Below are 22,019 nucleotides of genomic sequence, written 5' to 3' on the forward strand. Positions count from 1 at the left end.
TAAGCCAGCCAGTTTCTGCTAGTAGGTCTGATCGTGCATATGATGCAGTTGTAGATTCTGTCAATTCCCATTAGGCCGTCGCGGTGTCCTCCTTGTTCTGTCTGACTCGTTCTGTCTCTTGATCAACGCAACTGAGACTGTTCGCCTTTTGAAGCTGTCGAAAGTTCTCATTGATTCAAGCGTCAGAAGCTCCAAGTTTCCAGAAGTTGCGAAAGGTTAACCAACAATCTTGATCTTTATGAAGCCAATATGTTAGTAACACCTCCTTAGTGACTCGTCGAGCGCTTTGTTTATCGACAACAATTTCCAATTCTTCACGCTAGCACGAATTTGCTTATTGAGTCTTCTGGTTTGGCGAGTCTCCGAATTGCGGAGTTCAGTGGGCCATTTGCGTTGAGAACCGGATGTTTCATGCATTGACCAGGGTCAGCTTCCGCTGGCAGTCTTGCTTGTGTACCGGGTCTTATCTTGGTAGTCTCCTTTTCCCCGCTTGTTCACCAGACGACACCTGTTCGCATCAATCCTCCCACTTAAAGATCGCATCTTGTACCGTCTAATCGTCCCAGATTGAACATTTTGATACTATACAAACGGAAAATCAGTCAAAAGACATCGCCAACTTACCCCCCACACTAAACCCCAACTTCCCCGCAACATCCATGACGTGCACCACCAGCGCGGGGCAGAACCCCGACGTACAGATCGAGGTCATCTCGCAACCCGAAGATTTCACCCAAATCTACAAGGTCGTCAGTAACGCCTTCGGTCACCAAGTCCATGATGGCGTCTTTATGTCCATGAATCCCGGCTGGGACACCCCCGAAGGCCAGGCTTTTCACGCCTCACGCATGACCAAACGCTTCGGTTCCGTGACCAAGAATAACAAGGGCGAGCCGAACACTGTTTTTCTCAAGGCCACCCTCCCGGATCCAAACCAATCCGGCCAGCGCATAATTGTCGGCATGGCCATCTGGGTCCAACAATCGGCCGTTGAGGGCCACGGCGACCCGCCCCCGAAAGACCTGATCAAAGATCTCAACCTCGAGTCCATCTTCCCCGGCAATGAGACCGAGCAGCGTTATGCCGCGGCGTGCATGGGGTCTCTGCACAAGCGCCGTGAGGAAGTTATCCGCGAAAAGGCGATGTCGGATGAGCCGGCAGTCTTCGTGCTGGACATGTGTGGCGTGGATCCTAAGTTCCAAGGAAAGGGAATCGCCAAGAAGCTGGTGCAGTGGGGTCTTGATGAGGCCAAGCGACGTGGGGAGCTGGAATTGCTCCTCGAGGCGTCGACCATGGGCAGACTTGTATACTCGAAGCTGGGCTTTAAACAAGACGGTCCGGAGATTGAGTACGAGGTCGATGAACAGTTTGCGCACCGCGATAGACCGTCAAACATCTTCATGCGTACAGGAGGGGCACAGTAAGACTGACTGCTAGCATTCGCATATGTATATAACTATAATTGATAAATCAAGTAACCAGGCTAATTTCGATGTGAATGCGCCAGAAAGGGGCTTTATGCTGACCATGAGTTTCGTCTTTGTTTGGATTGCGGAGCTACGCCGCAGATACGCTCTGTGAAGCGAGGGATTTATAGTAGCTTGAGTGATTAAACACGAAGAAAGATCGATGCGGTAGCTGTATAATCGAGACATGCGGCGTGAACTAGAATCAGAGGCAAGCTGATCAGGTAACCAAGCATAGGTCAAGTATCTGTCTATTTCAATCATTATGAATGTAACGTGCCGTATTAATATAGTCATAAAAGCATATCCAAGTGTTGAAGCGCCATACGCAAAGCAAAGCCTATGCTTCCCAGTTCCCCATGCTTATAATACATTTAGACGTTGTTGGCCAAAGGCTCTTGCTTAGTCTGGTGGTGTTCCGAAAACGGCCTTTCGTCATCACTCGTCTTCTCCTTGTGCTGGTCGCCAACAGCAGTGTTGTCGGTGTGCACCGAAGCGCGATGAAAGGCTGTTTCGTCCTTCTGCTTTCGTGTAATGTAACCTGGCGGCACCCACTTGCTGGAAGAGTAGGGTTTGACGCTGGGGTCGCTGTACATGCGGTCGACGTTCTCGAGGGACAGAGTCTTAGTCTCGTAGAGGAAGAACCAGACAAGCAGCGCACCAGCCAAGTTGCAGCCTGCAAAGACAAATCCGTATGCGTACCCAATGCCAGCGGTTGCATAGGGTGTAAGGAAGGAGATAAGGAAGTTTCCAAGCCAGTTGCCGGCTGTGGCGAGAGACGCCTGCTTGGCTCTGGTGCGAAGAGGGAAGGTCTCTCCAATGACGCACCAACACATAGGTCCCCAGGTCTGTTGGAAAAGTCAGCGCACGAACTAATGCACTTGCCAGGTGAGAATATGCCAAAACCTACACTAGCGAAGGAAGCAATAAACATGCAAGCCGACACAATCATGACAATGCCAGTCGTGCTGTTGGTTTCGGGAGGCAGAGCTGTACCGACCGAGGCAAAGACAGTAAGCCAAGCTGTCTGCCAAACTGCACCGATAAACAGCGGCCACCGTCTGCCGTACTTCTCAACGGCGTACAAACCGAAGAAGGTACACGCGACGTTGACAGCTCCGAGAATCAATTGCACCATGATGGGGTCTTCGATACCAGCAGACTCAAAAATCGTAGCTCCATAGTAGAAGAAATAATTCACGCCACTCCATTGTTGCAAAAAATGGAGACAGCATCCCAATAAAGTCCTGTAGACAGTCTTGGGGATGCCAGAAGACCCGGTGAAGCATTCGAGCCAAGTACCGTAGCCGGTCTTTGACTCTTCTTCGATAACCTTGAACATCTCCTGGAGATCCTTCTCAACAAGTTCGCAGTGGGGGTCATCCTTCAAGCCACGTAGACGGGCCATGGCCATGCGCGCGCCCTCCCAATCCTGGCGGCCAGCGAGCCAACGGGGCGATTCAGGAACAAAAAGGATACCCAACCCCAAAGGAAGTGAAAAGCCGATACCGAGGCCGATGACGATACGCCACGAGGCATCGGATTCTTGGAAGTTGCGGACGCCGAAGTTGATCAAGTTAGAGATCAGAATACCGAAAGTAATGAGCAGCTGGTAGGAAGCAACGACGGCCCCACGGATTTCGCGAGGGGAGCACTCGGACTGGAACATGGGGACACCGATGGACAGGTTACCGACGCCGAGACCGGCGACAAAGCGGCCCATCATCATGTGAACCCATGAGTTCATGGCCGTGATCTGAATGACGTTGCCAATGATGAACACAGCGACACCGAAGCTCAAGCTTCTTCTTCTACCCCACCAGTCGGCTGTATAAGCACCGGAGAGAGCGCCGATGAGGGTACCAATGCTCATGAGCGAGACCATGAGCGACTGGGTAGTTGGGACCCATTCCGGAATGCCGTCAGGTCCGATGTCACCAGTAGCGAAACGTGTTTTAAAGTCGGTGAAGAGGAGCATGGACGAAATCTGACCAGTATCGTACCCGAAGAGGAAACCTCCGATGCTGGTGATAACACCAAGCACGAGAGCCTCAGCACCACAGTCAGCGCCATTGACGCGGATTGACCTGTGCTGTATATCAGTTATCGGAGGACTAACACACCGGCAGCGTGAGGAGCTTACAGTTTGCCCAACCCCATGGTTTTGAAGAACGTAGCTAAGATAGCCTTTCTTTGACGGTGTGTTACTGTAATTAGATGTGCTAGTTCGCAAAGGAACAGAGAATCGGCGTTCAAGGTATCATGCGGGTGTCGCGATGATCCAGATTACTAAAAGCTTGCAAAAGAAGAGGTTATGGAGGTGAGAAATGTAGGCGTTTTGATGACCAGTCGAGGAGAGAACTGGGTAGGCCCAGGGCACGACATTCCCAGGAATCACCCAAACGCACCATGATGGCTTTATACTACAGTCCACACATGCTGCCGCGCCGATATTGCATGGACGATAAAAAGTCGAAGTCTGCTGACCGGAGTATAATGACTGGGAACGCTACTATGACGTTGCCCAGAGGCCGACTCGGTCCTATCCTCTCTTGTCGCTGGGGGCGCAGACTAGGAAGGGTGAATAAGGTGGTGAGGGTCGAAGCAAGGTGTGGGAAAGACGTGGAAAGTACCGCGTGTATCCGTACATGGACATAATCCATGCTCATCCCATCCAATCCCACGCAATCCCTTGCAGTGATTCCGGGGGACAGATGCAGGAGCCACACACGCGACGGCCCAGGACAAGAAGCATCGATAATCCGGGGGTGAAAGTGACAGTTCACTTTCTACAAGGGCGGACCGTGGGTTGTTGATGAGTCGGGCGAGGGTGGGATGGAGCTGCGAGTTCAGGTGGGCCAAAGACGAAAACAAATTCAAAGCGAACTGGTAGCCTGAGTAAATTCCTGACTCTATCTCGTTTTCTCTGCCTCTCAGAGGCGTAAAATGCACTAGAAGACTGAAAATGTACCTATTCATGGGGCTCACTCGGCCAACACTGGTTGGGTGAATTCAGGGTGAGGCTTGGAGATCGACCGCTTGGCCACCGTCATAGGCGGCAGCAGCAGGGGTGAGCGAACATTGGCACACGGAATCAAATTGTGCAGCCAAGAGCCGGCCAATGCTGCCAAGGCAAGCTCACGGCGAGAAGCTGAAAAGGTTGCTCTTAGTCAAAATCCGGCACAATATCCACTTTCGCTTCCCCTTCCTTCATCTTCAAACCATCTCACTGTGCAAGGCGATGAGCTTTTCGAAAGCGGCAGAGGATACGTGGGGCCAAGCGCGTGTACAACACATGGTGCTGTAAAGTCTTGGAAATTGGAGAAACGCCAAGAATAAGAAAGCAATGACGATCCAAAGACGCCTCACGTGCGAGTCAGCCAACGGCGCGTCCGAGCCGTTCCTCTCATTGGAGAAGAAACCGCCTCATGTCTGCCAACTCGTCAAGTCGCATAAAGTCGCAACCTGGTTGAGGAAGAGTGTTGCTTACGTAGTTTTAGCAAATAGAATCCACGCTGTGAAATTTCCTACGTAGACTGCCTGATGAATCAATGCCATCCTTGCAATTTGCGACTGAGACTGCGGTTCAAGGCACTTCGACACATTCTCGACGCTGAGCGGTCCCGACGCCTTGCCCTGGGGACGCGCGCCAGCGTGCAGCCTTACAATCAGCATTGTGCTTGGCGCAGCCAGGTGCTCACTGTCGGAGCAGGAATGTTGGATGCAGGGATGTTTGTATGAAGTTCACTCAATTGTTGACGCCGTCGCAGTGTCTATACTACGGTGTAGCTTTGTTCCTTCGCCCACTAAATCTGGATACCTTTCTTCAGATCGCCATACAACTGTCCAGCTCGATGCGTTGGGTAGTTCCCCAGACTGCCACTTTCTTTCCCCTCTTTCTTCGCCTAACTATTAGACTTTGTTGTCTCAAACCCCGTGGGACTTCCGCCAATGTAGCTGTACCTCCACGAAGTTCCCCGGCTCCTCCGATGGGATGTTGACCGCCAGGCGCGGAACGTCGGGGCCCCAAGTTGAATGCGCCAGATGCGCCCGTTCCCCGCAGTTCGGGATGGAATAGGAGTAGAGTTCGAACGGTCCGATTCCAAGTGGGAATTACCCCCAACGCCGTCTCGCTAAAATCAACGGACCGACTCCAACGTCTTTTGATGGAGAAAGAGAAATGATAAATGGAGAGCCGCGGCTTGGCTCTGACAGACTCTATGATACTACAGGTGTACAGACATATTTTCGCCATTTTTTTTTTCAGGCTTCAAAGAGTCGCTCCGAATTCCTCTCCTAACTGCCCCCAGAGTCGCACCCTTTCTCCACGTTTTGCGCCGCGCAATAGTAAAAGATTCTGCAAACAACGACAATTTCCGATTGCGCTCTATTCCCAGTCTTCCTGGTCATCCCGTATTCCCCAATATGTGTTCCCCAGTGCCACCGGTCAGTCCCCGACTTCCTCCGCAATCACGACTTTGGAGGGGGGAAGGGGGCCAATGCCCAAAACAACACCACAGAGTCGGTGAGCTTGGCTGCAGACACTTCTAGACCGAACGTCCTGTAGCTTGGGTCTAGATAGCTGACCGAGCCCTGCATCCACCGGATACGGGGACAGCGATATTTGGAGGAAAGGGGGTCTTCCTCGCCTGATCAGGCAGCCCATCTCACAGACTCACCATTATGAGAACCTCCGAGAAACATGCAACAACAATCGGAAGAAGTTTTAAGCTTCACCTGTTCCTGTATCTCCCGATGGCCGACAAATTTGGACGATTGTTACTAGCATACGCACTGCTCTATTTCGGAATTGAGGAACTGATCCAGTCTTGGTTTCAACCCCTGTTGCTCAACCAATAATCCTCGTCGAGGATTCCTCGACGAGTGTCTCAAATCTCCGGTTTATCGTATAAGCACGCAGTATGAGCGACGCGTGTGCCAGGGCCCCAGGGCTTTGTTCCAGCACTTGGCTTATCTGAACCACGTTTCCAGCTCGGAATCCTGCCGAGCGCCCCTCCGAGTAGCCCTTCTGGTTCGTATACACGCGTTTCCTGGTTCCTTCATCGACAAAGTCGCAATTGTAGTGTGTGTGGCCGAACGCCCATAGCTTGACTTGTGGGTTCTCCCAGCAGGGTTGATCTCGCAGATCCGTTGAAAACCCGGACTTGAGGTTGCTGTTGGCATGTAGTGGCTTGACAGCACGGCTGTCCTCGGTCGGACTATAATGCGTGAGGATGACTATCTTGCGGCGAGGATCCTCTGCTATTGCCTTGATCCTAGTGTTGAGCCACTCCAGGTCTTCTTTGTGTCTTTGGCAATGTTCTTCAACAGTCCAATCATCAATTTCACGGAAATCGTTGAGTCCGTTACTGACCGGCGTCAGCTTGGAGTCGGGGATGTTGGAGAAGAGCGTACAGCCAAGTATGGTGATATCGGCACTAGGGATCGAGTATTCTCTCTGGCACATGAGAACATACTCTCCTATGCCAGAAGATGGGTCTTCTTCGCGCTTCTTTCGATTGGCCTCTTGGAAGCTGTTTAGTTTTTCGCGAATATCCTCCCAACTAGAGCCGTAAGGCTCGTGATTTCCGAGAACGTGGAAAACAACGTGGAATTCAGCGAGCTGCCTATTGAGAAATCCGACGAAACCCACATCTTTCACGCATCCAATATCTCCAAGCAGTGCGAGATATGGTGCGTTTCGTTCAATATGGTAGTTGTCGTAGTCTTGATTACTCAGGTGAAGATCTGACACGATCTGGATGGACGCCATTGCCGTCGCAGAACGCGCTTGTGCATTATGGTCAAAGAATACAGCCATGCCATTCGTATTGACAATGTAGGTTTCTTACTTTTCTATGTGTTGGACGATATTATTTATCATTGAATACTTCTTTTGTGGAGACAGCGAGAGGTTAGACTTTCGTCTTCCCGCGTCTCCAAGCGGTGACTGTCAGAGGACGTGGGTTGTTTTGATGATGAAGAGTAAAAGTCTAGGTCTAGGAGGGTATTGTGGGGAGTAGTGTACTTGTAGTGACCTGTCGGCTCACGTGCCCTGGCAGTGACTCACTTGCTTCAAAGGGCAAGCTTCTACACACCAAGGTTCTCAATCTCTAGTCATTTTCCTGGTGCTCAAACTCAAACTCGGGCAGCAGAGACAGTCAGTGTCTTCCGACATTGAGATGGTAAGAGCTGAAGTTCAGCTGCCCAATTCACACAACAGAACTTGAACCACCGAACGGTCACGACGCCATGTCATCATGTCTCGGCAATGGACTTTGATTTCTACATTTCTGCTTCTGTAAACTCAACTTGGATTGATTTGGGTCACAGGGTAAAATCATCAAACCATTAACTCACGCATTTTACAGACTCTGCCATCTTTGTGATCTCCCACAACCGCTCCATCAGAGCTTGCATTACCCACAAATCAATGCCTCGGTCTTCTATGGTTCTAAACGGTTTCATTACCCGCTTTGGGGATTTAGCTATCGGAACATCAAACTTCCAACATGCGGTTGATCCTTCGTCATGATGAGAAGACCATTTTCCGGACTCATCATGCTGTCCTAGTACGAGGCAGGCATGAGGCTCAATCGACCACCATCTGTAACCAAGATCGAACCATTGCAGTAGCTCCCAGAGCGACTAGTAAGGTACAGAATTGCTCCAGTCATTTCCTCATCTCCGCCGAATCTTCGGGCAGGAATGAACTTCTCGTCGTCAGGCCCCTCATTCTCAGGCTTGCGGTCACCAATCAATCCCGCAGCTATATCTGACGGGAATACTGAGGAAAGACACCAAGTTAGTTCTACCGGTCTCCTACAATTCCCACTATTATCCCTGGTATGAGAGGACTTACATCCTGGGGCCATGCCGTTGACACGGATGCCGTGTCTGCCTAGCTGGCTGCTGGCCTGTTTCGTGAGTTGTGCGATTGCACTCTTGCTGGCCAGGTACGGAGGCGTCGAAGCGTAATGACGGCTGAAAGCGGAGATGCTGCTAGTAAAGATGACTTGACTCTGGATGGTTACGACGTCGCTATCCTCCCTATCGGGTTTGCCAAAGCCACCTTTGAGTGCATTCTTGTTTCCGGCATCGAGCAGCTCGAGGAAAGCCGACATGGTGAAGAAGGCTGCTGTGACATTGACATTCAAAACTTCGGTCATATCCTCCATCGAGAATTCGGTGAAGAGAACCCTGCGCAGATCCGAAATCGAATGTGCCGGGTTGTAGCGCACGGCGGGTCCGAGAATACCGGAGTTCGCGACGACGAGGTTGACGTATCCGACTTCCTTGGTGATGCGATCGACAATAGCCTGGAGGTCTTCTTTCGAAGTAACGTCACATTTGTGAGGAATCAGGTTCGAATGCTCCTTAGCTGCGGTTTGAAGTACTTCAAGGCGACGCCCAAGGATATACACCTTCGCGGCACCATGATTGACGAGGGCTCTTGCCATCGTGAGACCGATGCCTGATAACTATTTTAGTACTATTGTCTGAGTGAAGGACGGAGATCAACATACCAGAGCCTCCGCCGGTGACGACAGCCACGATACCATCAACTCTGAATAGCGCACTGGAGTTCATCTTGACGTCCTTTCCTGTTTGAGATGATGCAATAATTACTGATGCGAGGAGTGTGGTTAAGTTTGGTGTATAACGCCAGCAAGGAACTCTAGAGTATTGCTGCCGGACTTCGCCATTATATACTTCAAACCCCGCGCCAAAATGTCCGGACAACTGAGGTGGCGTCCGTAGACCATCCTGCAGCCACATCCGTGCCTAGGTTTCCTTTGCAGCGACTACATTGAAAAGACAAAGGGATAGGTGGTAGTTCCGTTACCTCAACATGGCATATGATGGGCCAATGGCGCCCCAGTAATGTTTTCCATGAGCGGATTAGCGGCGGCTGCAAGTCCCGACGGCGGCCGATGCAAAAGATGACGGTGCTTATGGGCGAACGAGATGCGTTTACAAATCAACTTCATGCGGGGTCGGGCGGCGTTCTGTTGGCACTAAAAGCATATCTCGGCCATGCTCTATATACAACCTGGGAAATGCACAAATGACTTTGCCTGAAATTGGAAATCCTTTAAATCTGATTCTTGTATTTGGGTCATGATGTCGGCCGCCAACGGCCGCTTTAGGGCTACTCATGCCGCCCAGGTTTGCGTGGCCTGCAAAACCCGTAAAAAGAAATGTGACAAGATGTTACCGCGTTGCGGCTACTGCACAATGCAAGCAATCTCCTCGCACCAGGTTTTTTCCAATAGGTCTCCATTTGCTGACTCAAGATGCAATAGGAAAGGTTTGCATTGTCGCTTCGGAGCTACCGATGATCGAGCCCCTCGCGAAGCCGGTCCTGTGCCCCATGGCTCATATTCAGTACAAGCAGATCTCTCTGGGCCGGAGATCAACTTGTTTTTCCAAATCCGGCATGTAATTCAGCTTACAGGCCTATTCGTGGATGAAGCTAGCGCTTGTTATTTCAAAGGATTTCATCGCTACCTCCCATTCATTTCACGAACTCGCTTCCATGAAGGCCTTATATCGGCTGGAACAACTCCACCAGCCGGGTACTCTGCTCTCCTATTAAGCTTGTGTCTGATCAATACATCTCCAAGACTGGCTCGGAACAGCGACGCTGACATTGAGATCCGGCTATCAAACCGACGACAACTTTACCTTTTCACAAAATCCCTTTTTGCACAGATCCAAGCCGTGTATCCGCCTTCGTTACCGTTTATACAGGCTTATCTCTTATTGGCGGTCTACGAATACGCAGATCACAAGCCTGAAGAGGGTTTTGTGTCCGTGGCTAGTTGTATCCGTATGGCCTATCGTATGCGCTTGCATCTCCATAATCAGGCATGGTCGCATTTATCGAAAGACGTTAATACGCCATTGGCCAGTGGTCCGGATCCGAGGCCACACTCTTGCAGCCGCACTGAAGAAACGCTGAACACCTGGTGGGCGATCGTTATTCTTGAGAGGTATGATTTTTCTTCAATCGACGACTGGTCCTTTTCAAGTACATGAATCTCTTGTATTAGTTATGCTGATATGCTGTGCGGCAGAGTATTCTTCTGCGAAGTGACAGTTTCTGAACAGCCGCTGCTAAGTGTCGCCCCGGAATCACAATCACAGCTACCAGTCGACACGAAAGGCATGGTAAACCCTAATGACGAATTCGAATTTCTTTTTGATGCCTCCGCAACAGTTTCTCAATTAAGGTGCTCGACAATCGGACCCTTTGGGCGAACTGCCCAAGCGGTCTGGATTCTTGATCAAGTGTTCTCTTCCTTCAAAATCACAGATCTTTACTTAAGATTGAAGAAATTAGACGGTTTGCATATCATGATCCAGGATTTACTGGCAAACATACTAAGGCAGTGCGGGAGCCATGGTGGCGTTCTCTGTCAAGCAATAGCCGTCACTCTCAGGTCAGTACAGTCATATTGCGCATCGTGATCGAAGCTTAACAAGTTCCTAGAGTTTTGTTTGTATTGCACTCGCACATTCTGGATTTGTCACCCAATGACGTCGATACTGAGTGTCAATCATTGAATAGATGGCAGCAATATTCCAGGGCTACGTTGAATACTACGACTAAGATGGTCCTTGATATTGCAGATGCCCATAATGATTTTCAATCTATTTCACGTACTTCCATTACCCCTAGTTACTCCTTCTTAGTCCAGGCTGCCCTGCGGTACCTTCAGCGCAACAGCGGATGGTCGGAAGATGGTAATCCCAGTAATCCAGTTCAGAGACTTCGCAGAGCTTTAAAGCAACTCGATGAATGAAGCTTTTCATCCGAAATGTCTACGAGCTGGATGAGATTGAAACTCATTGAGCGAGGATTTTCTTCTTGATGGGTCATCTATATATCTGAGGTTTTGTCTTTCTATTGCCTCAGATAAAATAGCCGCGGGCAGCCAGCGGACTGCCGCCAGTGACAAGGATCTTCAATTTAAATTGAGTGTCACTCAGAACGCTATCGGCTACGCTATTTTGTGAGTTGTCTTTGAATTGGCATTATGCCTGTTGTTGGTGGGGATTGAGACATTAATTGAGGCTGTGACTTTGGTTTTGATAGATTGCACATGAAGAGGGGAAGCAGATAAAGTGTCAGTCAACTAGGCGGTTCAAGTGCGACTGCCTCACCTAAGTACTCACCTTGCTCTGGCTGCTTTACTGCCCTCTTGGGTGAGGGTTGAAGGTGAGCAGGGTGAGCAGGTGGATAAATGAGGGCCATCTATTACTAGAGTGTTAGGTGTTGTTGAAACGTATGCGAAGATAGTGTGAGTAATGCCAACATCTCAGCTGAGCTGTGCCTAAATTGTGGTGGCACTCCTCAGGCCATGCCCTCTTGAAGATTCAGTCAAGTGCGAGTTGCAATGCTTGAACAGCATAAAGCTTGTTACTTATAGGTACACTGGTCACTATATATGTGATTTGGCCATTCTGTTATGGAGTCAAGTCAAATAGGGCCCGACTCTTGAGGCTCGGTCTGACCATCGCTGTCCTCGGGATAGTGATCATCCAGTGATGAAACGTCCTTTGGCTTCTTCGGTTTCGGTGCAGGAGTCTTGCGGCGCTTAATGCCAGCACTGGACGAATACAACATGCCCTCAGGCGCCCTTTCCTCGTCCGTCTGGCTAATAGACGTCGCCCACTTGGCCATTTGGAGCTGCATGTGCTTGTTGAGCACATCGCCGCTCGCGTCCTCCCAAGACTCGAGGCCATTGCCCTCATGATCCGGTATGTTGCGAATATTGTGGGGCATGTACGCCAACTCGCGTGAAGACGGATCCTTGTTGAACCGCAAGTACGTCCTGCTCCAGCCGTTATCATACCCGGAAGTCGTGAAATTTTCTGGCTCGCCGAACAGCTCGAGCTTCTCTTCAGCCGCGCGCCGTTCAACAGCCTGGCGGTAGTACGGGTGTGTGCTCTGGCACGCGACCTGCCATTGCCACTGCGACGGGTTGACCTGGGGCTGGAGCTCGTCGAACAGCTCTTGATAGTCTCCAGCGATGCAAGCGAGCGTCACCTGATGCTTAAAGTCGGGACGTCTCCACACAAACTCCCGTAGCGTGTTCTCGTGTGGCATATGAGGCCACCAGAACATCGCGGGTAGATCTTGGCCATCGGTGTCAGTGGTGACGCGAGAAAGGTCATTGTTCATAACGAACTGCGCGTTAACAGCCTCCCGGACGTATAGCCACTCGTACTTTGTGTAGATGCCGTGCAAACACGTGTCCAGCCATCTTGCAAAGGGCGTATGGTGATAAGCACCGCGTACGACAGCTGAGATCTCGTTAGGGACAAGCTTTGAACGCCGCAGACGATGATAGCGGTCTACGTTACCGTCCCAGACGGCTGCAATAATCAGCGCGTCCTTGTTCGTTGTAGGCAGATCCCGAGGCAGCGGTTTCCATAATAGGTCAAGAAACTCGCGGTCTAGCGTTGTAACTGTGGGATCCCGTGAGGAAGTCGGCGCGACGTGTGCGTCTTCTTGAATGTCAAATTGTCAAATTAGTAATCGTAGTTACTTAAAAAGACGTTGTGCCATGGATGCACGCGATAATCGGCCTCATACGGGGGTTCAACAGGCGTACTGACTATTGTGGATCGTACGGCTGTGTCGCCGTTGAGGCACCCGGGCTTAGGGGACTGGAGGTTGACTGTGCGAGTGTAGTCATCCATGACGGCGTATCTTGTATCTTGGTGGACAATGGCCTCAAAGATGTTGTAGAGTCGGTTATCCCGAGCTTCTTCTGCGATAGAAACATCAGGTAACAGATTGAGCTCGCCATACAAGGTGCTGTAGCCCGCCACAGCACAAGCACGGCCAACGTGGTAACGCATGTCTGGGTAGCGTCAGGCAAGCTCCCGATACGTCTCCTCAGTCGCAATATCAGGGAACCAGATGCAATAAGGCTTGACTTCGGGCGTGGGCATTTCGGGTATTGTGTTGCTCATAATCAGCCGGGCGTTGCGAGCCCTGGCGTACCGATCGGCCCCCCATTCTGACGAGGAGCAAAGGTCAGCCACTGGTCACGATTTAGTGAAATCATCGTGGTGTCGAGTTCCGCGAATTGCACAGGCAGACTCTAGTAAATTAAGTTTTTCCGGCAGCATCTTCCCATTAAAAGCATCGAGACATTGCCGATTGTGTCCGTTTTGCTGGGCGATTTAATAGTCCTCGTGTGACTCCTCGTCAAGTGGAGATTGGCAGTCAAAGACTGGTCTTCGCGACGACGCAGACATCTGAAGGCAGTTCAAACGACGGTAATTGGAAAGAAGCGGTGGCGAGGATTGAGTGTGGTCTGGTGAAATGAGGCAGCGATTTGGGTTGAGATTCCCTGGTGCCGCAGAGAGGAGGCAGATACTGTGCGGCGAGCAGCAGCAGTATGCCTGGGCACTTTGAATCGACGATGAAAGAGAAAAAAAACTGTGCGATCATTGACTGTAGCATGAATGGTGGTAGTACACGGAGGAGGAGGAGGAGGAGGAGGAGGAGGAGGAGGAAGAGGAGGAAGAGGAGGAATGATGATATTGTGAAAGCTGCGAATAGTATAGCTGGATTGCGGGAGAGGTTGAGCTCAAGGATCTTAAGAATGAAAAGAGAAACATTGAGTGTGTGTTCCGTTAAGCTTAAACTACCTAGAAAGCAATTCTTTTGGACCAGGGTAGGGGTAAAGCCTACTATCCGATCCCGGCGGCAAACCCGAAGCGGGTACCGGGCTCTGGGGCCTCTTGTGCCATGGCAAAGCAAAGCCAGCTGTCACGATGGGTCGTAGTGCAAGGGACATCCTGTACAGCATAAATTTGCTGTACATGTTGGATCGCGGCATCGTGGTCGTGGGTTGAGTTGATGCGGGAGCCAAGAGGACACCTTGCTTTGACTACCTTACCTTATTGATTGCATTACGCTCTATCTGTCTGGAGGCGACTTGACATGCCCTGGTTACTTATCATGCCGTGTGCAACGGTTGCGGACTGATCGCGAGGTGAACAAGGCTAACTTCTCGGCGGACATTGCCCTTTTAGTGGCCGCTGCCTCTTTGAAAGCCTGTTGTGACGTGCGACCAGAGCTGCCTGCGTAGGGTCTGATGAGAAGTCCTAGGATGGCGAAAGGCGCCGATACGGGATCACTGACAATGCTATTGATTAGAAGCGCAGGGTTGCCGACTTCCCCAAAAAGAAGCCCATGCGCGTCACCATTGCCGCGCCGCTGAACGCAACACCTATAGCATCGCTAGCGAACAGGATAAGAAGCAAAACAACTAAGAGAATCTCTAGGATAAACCGATTCTTTTCGCTTTCCCGCTGCTAGGCTCCAATCTCCTTGATCTTCTTGATGGAATATAGGGCTGACTCTAACATGAAGACAGGCATTACCATAGATGTGACAATATCACCTGTGTCTTTGCTGAGGCTGAGAGATATTGCGTAGTATGTCCCGAGGTCTCTGTTAGAGAGAGCCTCTATGCTTGGGAGAGCGGCTTCTATTGCCTCCTTGGGGTTGGACACCTGGGCGTTGTTGCTCTTGATGGGGATGCCTTTCTTTGAGAATTTACCTTTCAAGCAGGGTGGTTTTCTTACCCCTCTAGTAGGCAAGCTACCTGTGTCCAAGCACTCTCCGTTTTGGTGCCACTCCCCAAAGGCTATCCAATCCTTTTGTATCCCAGTAACCTTCTCCATAGCCGCATAGAAGCCATGTGGATCGGTGGGAGTGTTTCTAACGGATCACGACTGGGAAGCTGCTAGGATGTTGGCGGAGGAGGACAAGGGCTAGACGTGGTCTGTATTTGTAGGATCTAGGCGCTCGAGAAACATTTGTTCCTAGCACTAGGTTCTAAGTCCATGTATGCTGTTAGAGATGGGTTAATAGTTTGCTCGACGTACTCGGTGTAGTAACTAAACAACTTATCGCAGTCCTTGATTGCGGCCTTGTATTCCTGTTGGAAGTTGTCAAGAGACTCAGATATGATGTTCAGAGCCTACTAGTCCCAGCAAACAGGGCTATACTTGTTGTCGTCGATCCCTTGAATCAAGTCACCTAGGTTGGTTGGACGCTGCTCTGGGTTGCACATTGCTAGTTTGATCAGCTCAGAAGAAAAGTTTTGTTGTCCTCAACGTTGTACTCCGGCAGATAGTAGCCAGCGATCCGAGGCTCGATGTCGTCGCCAGTGACGCAAATGGATGGACAGTAACCACGGGAGCAGCCGAAGGCGCAGAGGTGCTGGTCGTTTGGAGCGCTTTCCATGGTCCCTGCAGTGCTCGGTCCCGTAGGGTCGAGGATGTCCAATGCGCCCTGGGCGGAGCAGTAGCATACTGCAATGGGACAGAAGCCATGGGCGCATGTAAAGGCACAAAGCTCATTGAAGTATGGTTCAAAACTCAAGGTCTCGCCCCACGTACAGGCGCCAGGCAAGAAAGGGTAGACAGTAGCAATAAGTCAAAGCACCCACTTTTCGGCCACCCCTGCATTTCGGCCACCAGAAAATGCCGCCCAGCCACCCATTTTCTAGATGCCCTCTAACTTCCAACCATCACAACATTTTCCATTCTTCACCAAACAATCTCATTTCTTCAGCATCTATTCTTTATAGCCTAATGCCCCAGTACACAGAATTTGAAGTCCATTGAGCGCTTGCTGACATCTCGGATGGGGTATCTGCTTGCGATGCCTCTAAGCGATGGGGAGTACTACGATCAACACTCCAGAGCCGATTAAAGGGTACCTAACCTAGAGCAGCAGCATTTGAAGACCTCCAGAGGCTCTCTATTAGTCAAGAGGCTAAGCTGGCTAGCTGGGTGCAAATCCAGGCTGACCTTGGGCTTACATCAACACACCAACAAGTCAAGGAATTTGCCTAGCGTATCTTAAATGCTATGGGAGATACCTGGCCTCTAGGAAAGAGATGGTTAGATGCCTTTATATGAAGAAACCTATCTATTAAGGTCCAGAGAAGTCGATCTATCGATTCTAGACGTGTTAATGGGGCATCTACTGAGATTATCAGGAACTGGTTTAGGTATCTTGTAATCCCAGCAATATCAGCCATCTAGCTAGCCAATAGATACAACATGGATAAGACTGGTATCCTCGAGGGTCAAGGAGTAAACGAGCTAGTGCTGGGCAGGGCAGAGACGAAGTCTATACGTAAAAAACAGCCTGGATCGCGAGCCTAGGTATCTATTATCGAGTGTATCTCAGCTGATGGCCTAGCACTACATCCGCTTGTGATATATAAGGGCAAGACAGTCCAGCAGCAGTGGTTTCCTCTAGATCTTGGCCCTTATGATGGATAAGAGTTCACGGCAACAGAGAATGGATGGACAACTAATAAGACTGCTATTAAGTGGCTGCTAAAGGTCTTCTTACCGTAGACTGCCCCCTCCTAGCCTGATTAGGCCAGACTGCTGGTCCTGGATAGGCATAAGAGCTATATAACAACAGAATTTATATGGTAATGCTATATTAATAACGTCTATCTGTTATTCTTGCTGCTATATACCTCCTATGTCCTTTAGCCACTAGATCAATCAGTCTTTAGCCTAGTCAAGGCAGCCTATCACAAAAGGCTCCAGCCTAACCTCAGCCAATAGAACGATTCAACTATAGTAGGCAAAAGACACTTCTTATCTTGTTACCAGCTGGTACGTTTAGCTAGGCTGACGAAAAAGAATATTCTAAGTGGCTAGAAATACACTGGACTATAGCCTGTTACTATGGATAAACCTCTTATGAGCTCCTTGCTGCTGCCCAAGGCAATAACACCAGCAACAACACCATTAACGCCACTTAACAAGGCTGCCCAGGGTATCCAAGGTATCCAAGATACTTAGGATATAGAGGGATAGGTATCTGCTTCATCTGCTGTTGCATGGTCTATACCTAGGAAAATAAGGGACCTTAATAGTTAACTAGACTTATTCAACAAGCTAGATCAAAGTATTGCCACACAACGCCAGCTCTTCAGAAAGGTTAAAAAAGGCTTCCAAGAGCAGTCCTTCCAGCTGGCTACTGCCCAGCATCAGATACAGCTTCTCCAGGCCTAAGTCAGCAACACTACAGCAAGGAAGAGGAAGACTGTTAAAATCGACCCTAATACTAAGTTCGCTAACATCAGCGATATACGGCAAGCCCAGATCGAGGCTGGCGAAGTTGAGATTGACACAGATGAATACAGCGCATCTGATTGCCCTAGTGAAGCAGAAAGCTGTATCATAGTTGCATCTGGGCCTCGGCGATAGTTAATTGAAAAGGGTGGTGTTGTTGCGATAGCTTCGATTTCTGGTGGCCGAAATGCAGGGGTGGCCGAAAAGTGGGTGCTTTGACTTAGGGCGTGATCGATGACTGCGGTAAGAACTGAAATGTGCAATAAGAATTTCAAATGTGTAATAACACTAGCTACAAGTACCCTCTGAACTTAAATTGTGTTACACTAAGCCTAAAACAAGAGGGTATATCATGATTATAGTTCTAGATTATAGAACTTTACGTTATTATATATTTATTATATATTTTAGTAAAAAGAGATTTTATGTAATATAAATTATTAGTTATTTTTTATTTTTTTATATAAATTCTTATTATATTTAAAACTTATATTAATATTACTATAATTATTATTATATTTTAAAAACTACTTTTTTATTACTTATTACTATAATTAATTATTATAAATAATTTATTATAAAATTTAATTATTTTATTATAATAGTTATATTTAGTGTTATTATAGTAAAATATTAAGTTAATAAAAATAAAAATAAAAAAAAAGTTATTAATAATAATAGTACTATAACTATATATTAAATATATTAGAAGTTTTTTTTTAGTTTAAACTACTATTTCTTATACTTTTTTTGCTTTAATAAATAGTAATTTTAAGTATTATTAAAATAGCTTATAAATAATATACCTTTATAGTTATCTTAAAACCTTTTTATTAAGTAAAAAGTACTTATTTATTTATTTATTTTATTTTATAATAGTAATTTTAGTTAATAAGCTATTATTTATTTTTTTTATATTAGTTAATTAATTATATTTCTAGTTTAGAATAAAGTTTTATTATACCTTATAAAGCTTTATAAGGTATATATTATTTTTTATAGAGAAGCTAAAGTCTTAAAAGAAATTAAAGGTAATAAAAAACTAGGTAAATACTTTATTAGTTATATTAGAGTAGTTAATAGTATACTTGTTAGTGTATATATTTCTATTACTACTTAAAGGAAGTAGTGTAGTTAAAAAAGAATAGTTTCTTAAAATGTTTTTATTATTATTTGTTTTAATAGTAGTTTTTTATTTATATTTATTAAAGCTAAAGGGTTAATTTATAATACTAGTTTGATTAATTTTGTAAATATTAAAGGGTTTAAAGTCCTTAAAGGCTAGTATTTTTTAGGGGATATAGGGTTTAGTACTTAGAATAGTATTATTATTTCTTATTTAAAAACTTATTACTATTTATAAGATTTTAAGGATATAAATAAACTACTAGAAATAGCTTAAGAGTTATATAATCTTTAGTATAGTTATCTTTAAATAATTATTAAGTAGGTATTTAGCTACTTAAAATAGAAGTAGAAGATAATTACTTTTTTAGCCTTAAAGTATAGCTTAAATATATAAGTATAAATTATTTATATAGTAATAGGCTTATATAACTTTTTATTTTATTATACTAAAGATAAAGGGTATAATAGTAATATAAAAAACTAGTTTAATATAAATAAAGTTAATAAAAGGGCTAATAAGTAATGTTTAGGTTAAAGTATAAGATAAATTTGTAAAAAGATAGCTAAAGTAATATAGAAATAGTAGTAAGTATAAGAAAAGTAGGAATTACTATAACTAATTACTATAATTTATATTTTTTTCCTTTAAATATTCTCTATTATTTCTTTAATAAAATTAAAGTTGTAAGCTTATATAGCCTTATAAGTTATACTAAAAACCTCCTTTTAAGAAGTTAAGTATATTTTAATAAGTAGCTAAAGCTAAAGATAAAGCAGTAAAACTTCTTATAGAGGCTTAAAAGCTTTTATTATTAAGTAACTAAATCTTATAGTTACCTTTAAGTTAAAAGTAACTTTATTTTATATCTTTGTAGGACTAAAAAGAATCTTTTTTTAAGAAAATAAAGTAAAAAAGCTTTAAACTTATATTTATATTAATAATTTATAGTAATTAGTTATAATAACTAGCTTACCTCTTTAATTAACTACTTAATAGTTAATTTAAAGTCCTAAGTTAAGTAGTAACGTTAAATAATATAAAAAAAACTTTTACTTTATTAACTTATAGTAAAATAATATTAAAAAATAAATTATTTAAAAAATAATTAATTAGTAAAGTCTATTAGTTATAAAATTTTAATTTTATTTTTTTTTTTTTTTAATAGAAATAAGAAATAATTTTTAAGAGCTTATAGTCTCTAGAAGTAAAGACCTTTTAATACTTAGTTAAGACTAACTAAAGAAGAGATTTCTCCTTTATAAAGATATTTATAGTAGCTAGTAAACTTTAACTAGGCTAAAGAAAGCCTGCTTTAAAAGTAACTTTAAGGTAAATAGAAGGTTAAACTTTTAGGTAATAGACCTTAGTAAAAAGCTAGTTAAGAGCTATATATTAATAGTTAGTTATATAATAGTACTTTTAGTAAATAAGATCCTAGTTTTATTAGTAATTTATAATAATCTTTTATAGTAATTACTTACTTTTTTATATTTAGTAATAAGTACTTATATTTTTTGTTAAATATTGATGCTTTTAATAGAAAAAGAACTAACCTTAAAGTTATAGTAATCTTTAAGATTAGTTAGCTTTTTTTCTATTTACTTTTTTAAGCTAAAAAAAAAAATCTCTTTCTAGTTATTATTATTATTATTATTCTAGATAACTTAATTATTATTATTAACCTAGATAAAAGCTTAGCTCTTAGAAAAGGCTTAATAAAGACTAAGTTATATAGTAATAATTCTTAAATAATTACTTTTTACTTATTTATTTTTAAGGTTAAAAATAAGTATAAAATAGATAAAAGAAAGGTTATTTATATTATAGTAGTAATATTATTAATTACCTTAGCCTTTATATTAGCTTTAATTAAAGCTATACTATTAATATATAGCTAGGACTTCTTAAGAGTAGCTAGTTTATGATTTTTTTGGGTAATAAAGGACTTTTTAGCCCTTTTAAGCTCTTTTATTTCCTCTGTTATTTCTTTAATGCGTTTATAAGCTTTTTTAGTATATATATTCTTAGAGTAGTTGTTATTAGCCTTTTGCTTTATGCTAGTACTAGAGCTTAGTAGGTAGCCTAGAGAAATATTAGTTAAGTTATTATAATTAATTACTATAAATAAATAAATATAAATAGACCTTATAAAGGCTAAAAGGAAAATATTCTTAATAATAAGTAAAAAACTAAATAAAAGTTAGAATATTTTTAAAATAAATAAAATAATTAGTTTTTTACTTCTAAATTGATTTTTTTTTAGAGTTATTATTATTATTATTAAAGAAAAAAAAGTAAAATTAAAAAAAAAGAAAAGGTAAAAATAGGTTAAAAATAATAAGTAGAATAACTATGAATCACTTTATTTTTTATATTTTTTTTAATTATTAATTATATCTACTTTACTTATATTCTTTTATTTATTTTTTTTTTCTTTTTTTTTAACTTTACTTTTTTTTTTTAATAATAATAATAATAATAATAATAACTTTTATAAGTTATTTTTTATTTTTTTATTTTTTTTTAAAAATTATTAACTATTTAGACCTACTATAATACTAGTAGCCTAAGCTTTTTATAAATACTCTTTAAAAAAGGGTACTAAAAAGCCTTTTATAAAAAAAAATAGTACTAAAAAGTCTTTTACTATTAAAGCCTTAGTAAAAAAACCTTTAGCTAAAAAGGCTACTAAAAAAACGCTTAAAAAGGTTATAGCTATTTTTTTAAAAAAAAGACACTAGAAGGCTAATAGTAAGTACTTACTTAATTACTATAAGTGATTACTATAATACTAATTTACTTTTAGTTATTACTTTTTATAAAATTTGTAAGTATTAGAAGTTAATTAACCTTTTAATAGTAAAAGTACCCTTTTAACGTTTTTATAAAAAGATTATATATAATATTTCTTAATAAAATAACTTTTACTTTTAGAAGATAATTATTCTTATACTTTAAGAGGCTACTAAGACTTATTTTATAGCTATATTTAAAGGTATATAATTATTATAATTGATTATTATAATAACTAACCTATATCTTTTTAGCTATTTAGTTAGCTACTATTTATACTAAGAGAGTTACTATTATAAAGAAGGATATAGACTATGTTAAGTCTATTCTTCTTGCTGTAAAGCTAATAAGTAAAGACTAGTACTATTATTAACCTTTTCTAAAGTCTTTTTAGTTTTTTAGATAAGAGCTATCTGGTTTTAGTTCTGGTTTAGGTAAAAGAAAAGGAAAAACTGGCTTAACTGCTATATAAAAGCTTATACTTAAGTAGTGCT

General features: G+C 44.1%; 6 protein-coding genes across 6 annotated transcripts; 1 reads left to right on the top strand and 5 right to left on the bottom strand.

The window, feature by feature from the left end:
* Positions 1–659: 659 nt before the first annotated feature.
* Positions 660–1,424, top strand: ColSpa_11674 (uncharacterized protein; the record flags this gene model as incomplete). The annotated part of the gene is made up of 1 exon (XM_049277886.1): positions 660–1,424. One exon carries the CDS (start codon positions 660–662, stop codon positions 1,422–1,424), a length of 765 nt encoding a protein of 254 aa, XP_049133843.1.
* Positions 1,425–1,840: 416 nt separating this feature from the next.
* Positions 1,841–3,626, bottom strand: ColSpa_11675 (high-affinity fructose transporter ght6; the record flags this gene model as incomplete). Its single annotated transcript, XM_049277887.1, has 3 exons — positions 1,841–2,314; positions 2,377–3,553; positions 3,610–3,626. The coding sequence occupies 3 exons, from the start codon at positions 3,624–3,626 to the stop codon at positions 1,841–1,843; spliced, it is 1,668 nt and encodes a 555-aa protein (XP_049133844.1).
* A 2,689-nt stretch (positions 3,627–6,315) lies between these two features.
* ColSpa_11676 (uncharacterized protein) lies at positions 6,316–7,239 on the bottom strand (the record flags this gene model as incomplete). The annotated part of the gene is made up of 1 exon (XM_049277888.1): positions 6,316–7,239. The coding sequence occupies one exon, from the start codon at positions 7,237–7,239 to the stop codon at positions 6,316–6,318; it is 924 nt and encodes a 307-aa protein (XP_049133845.1).
* Positions 7,240–8,035: 796 nt separating this feature from the next.
* On the bottom strand, positions 8,036–9,056 carry ColSpa_11677 (short-chain dehydrogenase/reductase tropE; the record flags this gene model as incomplete). Its single annotated transcript, XM_049277889.1, has 3 exons — positions 8,036–8,253; positions 8,329–8,940; positions 8,993–9,056. 3 exons carry the CDS (start codon positions 9,054–9,056, stop codon positions 8,036–8,038), a joined length of 894 nt encoding a protein of 297 aa, XP_049133846.1.
* A 2,896-nt stretch (positions 9,057–11,952) lies between these two features.
* ColSpa_11678 (uncharacterized protein) lies at positions 11,953–13,340 on the bottom strand (the record flags this gene model as incomplete). Its single annotated transcript, XM_049277890.1, has 2 exons — positions 11,953–12,944; positions 13,091–13,340. The coding sequence occupies 2 exons, from the start codon at positions 13,338–13,340 to the stop codon at positions 11,953–11,955; spliced, it is 1,242 nt and encodes a 413-aa protein (XP_049133847.1).
* A 2,242-nt stretch (positions 13,341–15,582) lies between these two features.
* ColSpa_11679 (uncharacterized protein) lies at positions 15,583–15,968 on the bottom strand (the record flags this gene model as incomplete). Its single annotated transcript, XM_049277891.1, has 2 exons — positions 15,583–15,812; positions 15,950–15,968. The coding sequence occupies 2 exons, from the start codon at positions 15,966–15,968 to the stop codon at positions 15,583–15,585; spliced, it is 249 nt and encodes an 82-aa protein (XP_049133848.1).
* Between the last annotated feature and the right edge of the window lie 6,051 nt (positions 15,969–22,019).

Source organism: Colletotrichum spaethianum (genome assembly GCF_022836535.1).
Source record: "Colletotrichum spaethianum MAFF 239500 DNA, contig49, whole genome shotgun sequence".
In the NCBI taxonomy this organism is placed as follows: Eukaryota; Fungi; Ascomycota; class Sordariomycetes; order Glomerellales; family Glomerellaceae; genus Colletotrichum; species Colletotrichum spaethianum.